The 9,170-nt window shown below is 42.3% G+C and overlaps 1 protein-coding gene across 1 annotated transcript; it reads right to left on the bottom strand.

Moving 5' to 3' along the window:
- Window positions 1-355: 355 nt before the first annotated feature.
- On the bottom strand, window positions 356-1,450 carry LOC306926248 (kelch domain-containing protein 3-like; the record flags this gene model as incomplete). The annotated part of the gene is made up of 1 exon (XM_079505515.1): window positions 356-1,450. The coding sequence occupies one exon, from the start codon at window positions 1,448-1,450 to the stop codon at window positions 356-358; it is 1,095 nt and encodes a 364-aa protein (XP_079361641.1).
- Between the last annotated feature and the right edge of the window lie 7,720 nt (window positions 1,451-9,170).

The raw sequence follows: 9,170 nt of genomic DNA, 5'->3' as shown, positions 1-9,170 counted from the left end.
TGCAATCATTTTGTTGTGTTTTATTGCAATCACTTTTCAATTCAACTTCCAGTTCTTCTACTTTGCAAACATGTTTCCATAACTGTCCATCCGCTCCTTTTCCCAAAGCATCTATTTGTTTCTACATTCAGTCCTGACGATTAGCTGGACATACATACATACATACACATACAGTATGTTTTTTCTTACTAGAGACCTTCTTTGCAGCCATGTCTTCCCTGGCACAGTTTCGTTGGTAGTATTGTTCTCTATTATCCTGTGGTTATCACTGAGCACATTCCTATGCTTTGCATGCTCTTTCTGAACTGAATGAAGGGCAGTGGTTGTCCTTTTCTTCTGTTTCATTGCCTGGAACCTATTCTCTGTGATGTGTTTGTTTGCTGTCTTTTGCTGTTGGTATAGTCATGGCTGCCAGTTCCCACCTGATATCATTTGGGAGTCCCGACTGCTCCAGGCCATACTGAATTACTGCTAGCTTACATAAGGTCTTTAGACTAGGACTTAAGTCTAAGATATACAGGTCATCATGTGTGAATCCTCCAAAGAAGACGATACAATATCCCATCGTGCAACAGCACATCCTAGACATCTGTGAACATGGGCCTTTCCCCTTGGGCTCAACCTTCTTCCAGGAGAATGTCTCTGGATTGAATTTCCACAAATCATTCAAAGTCTGATCCAGAGGAAGGTTTTTGCCACCAATTATGTATAGCTCTCCATTGTAGGTAAAGACTGAATGGCCCCTGCATTCTTCTGGAATAAGCTGTGCCGAAGGCATGCTCAGCCAGAAGTTGGTCTGTGTGTCAAACACTTTGATGTTGTAATTAATCTCACCTTGGTCCTCTTGGCCCCCAAATACAAACATCTTTGTCCCGATAATGGTGGCAGAGTAACAGTCTGATACATGTGTCGGAGTGCCACTGGTATTAATGAAAGCCCAGAACATTGTGGTGGTATCCAGCTTGTAGATGTCATTAGTGAGCTCATTCAGCATGTTGAATCCTCCAAAAATGTACATAACCTTCCCCAAGACACAGGCTGCGTGGCTGCACCTCGCCTCTGGGACAGTCCCAGAAATCTTGGGATTAAACCATCTGTGGGTGTCGACATCAAATGCATAAAGTGCGTTGCACTTATTTCCCCTGATGGACACCCCGCTGTCAATCACCTCTACCTCAATATTCACAATTCCCCCCCAGATGTAGATGATATCTTCTATCAGCACAGCTGTGTGGCAAATGCGCATGGAAGGAGCTTCAGTTGTCACTGAAAGCAACTTCCTCCAGCGCAATGACACTGTGTTGAAGATGTGCACATCAATCTGACCCCTGTTGTACATGGCCTCCCTATAACAGTACCCTCCAAAGGAGTAGACCATGTGCCCCACTGCCACAGCAACATGAAGGCTTTTCTTTGGTCCTCCTTTCAGATGCACTGTCCAGTGCAACATTTCAAAAACAGCACCAGTGTGACTACCATTGGATTCATGGAATCACACAAAAATAATGTAATATTAAGTGGTACTGTACCACTTATATTGTTACAGCAGCACAAATGGCATACGAAGCTTGGCGAATCTGCAAAACTGGACGGGTTGGGTGGCCAATCTGGGGAGCTGATCCCTGTTGATCTCCCTACTAAATTATTAAGCATTATTACAAATAGCCTAGCCAAAATAACAGTAAACATGGAATGCCATGGTTGTGGTTGCCCTTCAAAGTCATGTGGTAAATGTAATTTACCACATGACTTTGAAGTGGTACCACAACCAGGATAAACCTCGGTTCCACCATGTTTGTTGATCCGATGAGCAGCTCTAGTATACAAATGTTGAACTATTTTCCAGAGGCACTCCCACCAATACTGTCCCCGCCAAGTCTAAAGTATAAAGTATAAAGCATTCTGAACAGTGTAAAAACAGAGATCTAACATTGAGGTAGCCTCGGAAACCCAGGTGCCCTTGAGCAAGGAACCTTTCCCAAAAATGTTTCAATGGAGCTCCTCACTGGCAATAGTGGAAGACCTGTCTTTGTATTGCTCCAAGGTGATGGGCAATGTGGAAAATATAATACTAGAAAAAACTGCTCTTCAGAGACAGGTCAGGTAGTAGGAATCAATCTTAGCCAATTAGGATGGAATATGAAACATTGGACAGTGATAATGTGTACCAATTTGTGTTATGTTTGGACAAAATTTGTAACTAAGAAGAAATGCGTTTAGATGCAAATTTGGTACACAGTCTCTCTATAGCCATTCAACGAAACGGGTCTTTCAGATTTTTCATACTCCGTGTGCTCCGTTTTGAACAAAATGTCGCAAATCATATCAATCGTAAAACACATTTTTTGCTATTACTATTTTATCCAAATTTCACGCTAATCGGTACACATGATCTCTATAGTCATGTGATCAAGATGGGTCTGTTTGATTTTTCATATTCCATCCTGATTGGCTAAGATTGGCTTCCAAAGTTTACAGGAATGGCCCGTTTTGTACAGACCGCAGCGTCCGATTGCGGTGACACTGTGCACGCATATTCCCACTAGGCTGAGGAAGAAATGCCACTTGACTTGTTTTTTTTAAAACGCTCCTATCCTGGTGGAGACCTGTACCCCGACCCCCGAGGAGCACTTCTTCTAGTTACAGTAGTTATGTTTCACGTGTGTCTAGTTAGTCTGTGTCTATTTAAGCCTCCCTGTGTTCAGTGTTCCCTTGCCAGTTTATAGTTGTGTTCCTGCCCGTGTATGTCCTGTTATAAGTCTGTTTATAGTTAATAAATATTGGACTTGATCTGCCTGCCTGCCGTGTTCTGCTTCTGGGTCCTCACGCATCGTGACAGTTTTAATTGGTATATTATGTAACGATGAGAAAGGCTTTGTTCCAAAATGCGCACGTTGTTCTGTATGCATTGCTGTCCGATGGTCTCAAGTGTCTGAAGGACATTTTCAGTGAGTGCTGGTGTTCCCTCTCACTGTAAAAGAACTTTGCACCCTAAGGATCTTTAAGTAAACACAGGATTAATTTGGAGTCTTGCTAAAGTTCTCTTGAAATTCTTCTGTTATCTCCCAAGGAGCAATGCACTTGCAATTTCACTGTTGGTATTTTAGAAACCTCTGAAAAAAGCAAGTCAGTTTGAAGTGAAAGGTCATGCGATCATGTTAGATCTATATCAGTCCGTTCTGCTGTCTTTTAAACTGGATGCACCCAGTTTGACAGAAAGGGCAGAGTGTAGTGGTGTGTGTGTGTGCGTGCGTGTGCGCGTGCGTGCGTGCGTGCACGTATGTGAGGGAGAGAATAGGTAGGTGCTCCCACAATGACAAGTTCATATTTACGTAGGCTAAAATGCAAAAAATAAGAAATATATTTAAGCCATTAAAGGCAGGTTAAGAATTAAACTACAATTTCAATAGTTCTATTTTGTAGCATAATTCCTGAGCATTTGACCTTTGGGAATAGAATCTCTTACTATAGGCAGAGACATTTTAATTCTGATGAGTAATCTTTTACTGTTTATGATTTATGGAACAGATGTTGCTTTTCATGGGAATAAACCTAGCCCCTATAGGGGTTAAATGGTAAACTCTCCAGAATCCTTTAATTTGGGCAATTTAATGATGTCTATGAAATGCCTTGGTAAGATTCCCCCCTCAGAAACAAAGTAAGCCAGCAAAGCTGATCATTATGTAAGTTTTCTATGGTCTACTCTATGGTCACCTATGCTCATATGACCACGGATGTGGTCTAAAAGTGTGAAAAACATATTTTTCATTTCACTATGCCTTTAATGGTAAATATTGTCAGGGCGAAAATAAAAAATATAAACCGTTTTTTTTGGGTGTCCTATAGGGTCCATATAACAGACAAAGGACCTCTTTAGTCTGACCTTATTGTATGCTGGTACACCATATCTCCTTCCTGAAGGTAGCAACCTATATTCTCCATACAACACATGCTTAGGCGCGATTCATACTCCTATTTTAGAGCCGAATAAAAGTCGGTTCGGCTCTGTAGAGCCTACAATGTGACGTAATTTGAGGTTCGGGGGGGGGGGGGGCGGGTACCGTCCTAAAGTCGGCTCTTCGGTGCTAGTGAAAATTTCTGACGAGCCGAAATCATTTCGGCACTACAGCGCCGAAACAGCGGTAAAATAGGAGTATGAATCGGCCCTTAGTATTAGAGGTGATATTCCTTGCTAACCCTAGGATGCTGTTATCATACGTGGATGTATAAAGTTTCTGAAGTGGTTGTCCAACAATCTTTGAACAAATGTTCAGTTGTTGCGGCTGTTGGAACCGAAGTTACCATGCTCCTGCATGAGGCAGGACTTAATGTAGCAGGGAAACTATAACAGGCCAATTCCTGTTTTACCTATAACTGCACCGATCTGTGTACAACTTGCGCACTCCTTATCCCTATAGAAGCCAAAGAAAAACTTTTGCCCTGCATTTTTCACATCTGCCTGTTATAGCAGCACCACCGATTTTTGCAAAACACATTACTCAGATTTTATCCATACATCACACAAATCGGCACACCATCTCTATAATCATGTGATCAAGATCAAGATCCCAACCTTTTCACATTGGCCTATTATAGCGCCACCAGGAGGCCACAATGACCTATACCTGACCTGGTGGAGACCTGTGCTCTGAGGAGCACTTTTTCTGGTTGTTATTCCAACCAGTTCCTTTCCCCTCCATCAGGCGCCCCGGCTGCATGGCCAAGAGGAGGCAGTTTAGATATGGCTCGGAAACTATTGGTTCCCATCCTATTGGTTACTTTACTTATCAATCATTTAGCTAGGGTCCAGGGACTATAGACCCTGGCTGGAACTGAAGTCTGAACATTTCAGTGGCTCAGTGACAGTCTCATATTATAACAGTTGAGCCTAATGTGGCAGAATGCTGATGCGCTTGTCCGAAAATATCCTGCTTTCATTCTGGAAAACGAACCATAGCAAATGTGGAACACAATAAACAAAGTAATGATACATTTTACAGGCTTTTGTTTGTGTACAGTAAGTGCACGTGGGTGGTTGTGTGTTTGCATACATATTTTGAAGGTGTGTGTGTGTGTGTGTGTGTGTGTGTGTGTGTGTGTGTGTGTGTGTGTGTGTGTGTGTGTGTGTGTGTGTGTGTGTGTGAGTGTGTGTGTATGTGTGCGTGTGCGTGTGCGTGTGCGTGTGCGTGTGCGCGCGTGTGTGTGTGTGTGTGTGTGTGTGTGTGTGTGTGTGTGTGTGTGTGTGTGTGTGTGTGTGTGTGTTCACTTCAATCTTGAGGCTTATCTCTGAGCCCATCAACAGCTGTGAGCTTTGATAGATTACCAGTAATCAGTATGAAAAATGACTTAACACCCCAAGTAGTTATACTGGGGTGCTACATCAGCAAACTCTGCTCTCATGTCCCTCAAAGGCACTGAGCTGTTTTCTGATGGCTGATGATGTGTGCAATATTGGTTTGTTCTCTGTTTGTTCTCTACCTGAAATTTGATTAGGACAACCATCCGTATCTTAACAAATGATTTACATTTGCTATATCTCAATTGTAAAACACTAGAATTTCGCGGGCCTTCGGCCCGCTCATCCCAGAGTTGCGTTGCCCCGCGTTGCGATACAGAAGTCCACAGATACAGAAGTCCACAGTGACACGCGTTGTATGCAGCTGTTTTGTGTTGCAGCGCGTGCGCGCGCGCGCGTGTAGTGTTGTTGTTATCCATATATGCGCCTCGGTTCGTCCCGTTTGTTCCACGCCAGGTGTCGACGCAGTCGTTTGTGCGATTGCCGTGTTTGCATTATTGTAACTGTGTAGGCATACCATATTCTGAATTACCAAAAAGGACACATGCGCGCGTGCATGTGGATGTGGATGTGCTCATGCGCGTGCACGTCGTGCACGTCGTGCATGTGCCGTGCGTGGGCGGTTCTGTTAAATTGAGATGTCAAAAGAATCTATAGCCTAACAAAAAATGGATCAAATATGCTCTGTATTAGTTATGTATTTATTTAAAGCAGTGGCTGTGAAAGGTGTGATCCAGGGACCCTCATGGTTCCTTGAGGGGGTTCCAAATGGACCCATTATAGGTCTGTAACTGTGAGAGTGTAACACATGGACCCAAATGGACCCTTACAGGTCTGTAACTGTGAGAGTGTACAAATGTAACCAAATGGAGTGTTGTATAACTGTTAACTGTGATACTGTAGAAATGGAATGAAATGGGACTGTTATGGGTCCATTTGGTTTGACTCTCAGAGTTATGGGGGTCCTTGAAATTAAGAAGTTTGAGAACCTGTATGCAATGGCTTATCTGTTGTAAAAAGAGAGACCAGCCTATTCTCCAAACCATCATATGTTATGCTTTGCTAGGTTGTACGAAATAATATTGGGTCATTATAATTTGCAGGACTCACCGCGCGCACAGCTGCCTTGTCTGTGTTGACATGACATGGGCTTGCAGGACAGAACTTGTATTTGTGACAGACACATAGTTCCTTTGCAGACAATACAATGTGCTTCTCATTGGTCAGTCACAAAGCTAAGAAAACAGCAGCCTACTTTTTCTGCATGTCAATGATGAGATAGTTCTCCGCTGTCTGTCTATCTGCAGACAGCGGAGCAGCCAGCGAGCCTTTCTCTGATCTGCGGTCGGGACCAGTGGTAGTGGTGTGAGCGTGCAGCGCATGCAGAGTTATGAAGAATACACATTCCGGGGTTCGGGCTGAAAGGCCACCTCTCACAGTGTTTTGCCACTACGAACCATTGAACGTGCATTGTAATACACATTGGTGTGAATGGTCTGTGAGCGTAGCGATACACTACAGGCGATACGTGTGAAACCCCGGACATTTGAAGGAATGTATAAAACCACCCGGACTGGCCGGACAGGCCCCCAGAAGAGGACGTATGGTAAACTGTGTATGTAATCGCGGCGCTGTCCATCCAAGTTAGAATGAGTGTGTGTGTGTGTGTGTGTGTGTGTGTGTGTGTGTGTGTGTGTGTGTGTGTGTGTGTGTGTGTGTGTGTGTGTGTGTGTGTGTGTGTGTGTGTCTGGCTGCCCTGTGTTTTGCAGCGTGGGGATCGCCATGTGAGGGGGCTAGCCAATAAGGGCCCTGTGTTGCATGTGGAGAATTCTGTAGGTTAGTGTGTGTGGTGCAGCCGAACGGGGTGGTGAGAACATGAGGGGGATGTAGCACAGCAATCGGTGACCCCTACATTAAGCTGTGTTGCTCCCAAGATGCAGTGCAAATGCGTGTTGTAAGCAACCGTAGCCAATGGGAAAACAGGATGCAGTGTTGCCAGGTCCGCGAATTGTAAGCGAGTTGTAAGTAGCGTGTTGAATGGCATTTTTTCTGGGCTTGTTTTCATAGACGTGGCAACAAATTAGGCGGGGGTGTCGGTGCTTGTGGCGTGTTTGTGTTTATTATTGATATTGATATTGTTTGCGAGTGTGGACGGGAGCCGGCTTTAGTGGCAGTGCGATGACAATTGTTACGCGGCTGGTGTCGAGTGTGGCCGTGCGGCGCGACATGAGGAGATAGCCGTGGATCGACGCGGAGGGTAAGGCTGTGTCGTGTTAGTGTGTTGTTGCAGTGTGTGTTGCAGCGTGTTGCAGCGTGTCAGTGACGTAGTAGCTGGTGCCTTTTGTTCCTGTGCGTGCTTTTGGGCACATGTTTTCAATTGTAATATAGGATTGTAATGTCGACAACCCATGTCGTGTATTTTCTATACAGTCACTACAGTATGTAGCCAATTTTTTACCCCCTTTTTCTCTGGAATTTAGTTGTTATTCCAATTACTTTACATAAATTATTTGTGCCATCATACTTTAATTACATAAAGATTAGGCATAGTAAGAAACAGATTACTGTTGATTTTGGCAGCACATTTTTTTTTTTTTTTTAAACAATATATTTATTGACATTCTTTTTCATTTATAAAAAACATTACAGTTATAGCTCTTTTGTTAAATAAAATGTCCAGAAAAAACAAACATAACAGTACAATACAAAAACAATACAATACAACAATACAATACAATACAATACAATACAATACAATACAATACAAATACAATGACAACAAATAAATAAAAAATACAATCATAACAAACAACTCAACAATAAAAAACAAAAACAAATAAAAACAGATATGGTCCCCATTTTCCTCCCCACATTACTGTGGATTATCTAATACCGGTCCTAATGGATTGCTGTTCATAAAATGCATGAACTGTCCCCATATTTCTTGAAAGTCATCAGATTTCCCTTTAATGGCTAAAGTCAATTTTATTGGCAGCACATTTTGATTTTAGTTTAGTCATAGTCTTTGGAATGAAACTTAATTTAGTTTTAGTCATATTTTAGTCATCTGAAATGTTTTAGTGTTAGTCTAGTTTTAGTTTTAGACTAAATATCGAAACAATTTTGTCGACTAAATCTTCAGTTGATTTTGTAAAAAAATAAATAATCTGGGCCTTGATGGCATCGTAATGCCTGATTGCATGCTGAAAATAGCTGATCTACAAGCTCACAACGTGTCGCAGTGTGACCGCAACCAAACATAAATAAAATGACTTGTCCTTTAGTTCTACTGGATCTCTTCTTCACTAGTCCTTCCCTAACATTTTAGTCTAGTATTTATTTGTTGACAAAATTGTCATTAGTCTTAGTTTTAGTCATCGTAGCTTAGTTTTTATTTCATTTTCGTCAGTGAAAAAAGGTAGTCGACGAACAATTCTCGTCATAAAGCCCAAAATGGTTTGGACTTTAGTCAACGAAATCACTTGAAACAGATGCCCAAGACAATGAAAAACTGCCTTTTTTGGGATACCCAGAGATTACTCATTTATTTTTCTACAGTGAACCACTTAAAGAAGAGCTTAAATTAAAACAATGTGTATTTTTTTATATAAACAATCCCCAAAGTCCAATCTTAATTACTTCCTGTCAAACAAATTATAATGTGTGGTTACATTATGATGTCTAGTGTCAAGTGTCAACTGGCTACCTACCTTTTCCAAACAGACCTCCAAATGCACGCTGTGTGGAGGTTGGAAACCCCATTGCTGTGATTGGCTGAGACACAAGTAGGAAGGGTCATGACGACCCCTTTCAGCATTTGTTTTATTCACACAATGTCAGCTTCTAGATATGCAATTTGTTTGTAACTTTTCAG

This window comes from Electrona antarctica, assembly GCF_951216825.1.
Source record: "Electrona antarctica genome assembly, chromosome: 7".
Taxonomy (NCBI): domain Eukaryota; kingdom Metazoa; phylum Chordata; class Actinopteri; order Myctophiformes; family Myctophidae; genus Electrona; species Electrona antarctica.
The sequence above is the reverse complement of the archived record's forward strand: the minus strand, read 5'-3'. Positions and strand labels throughout refer to the sequence as shown.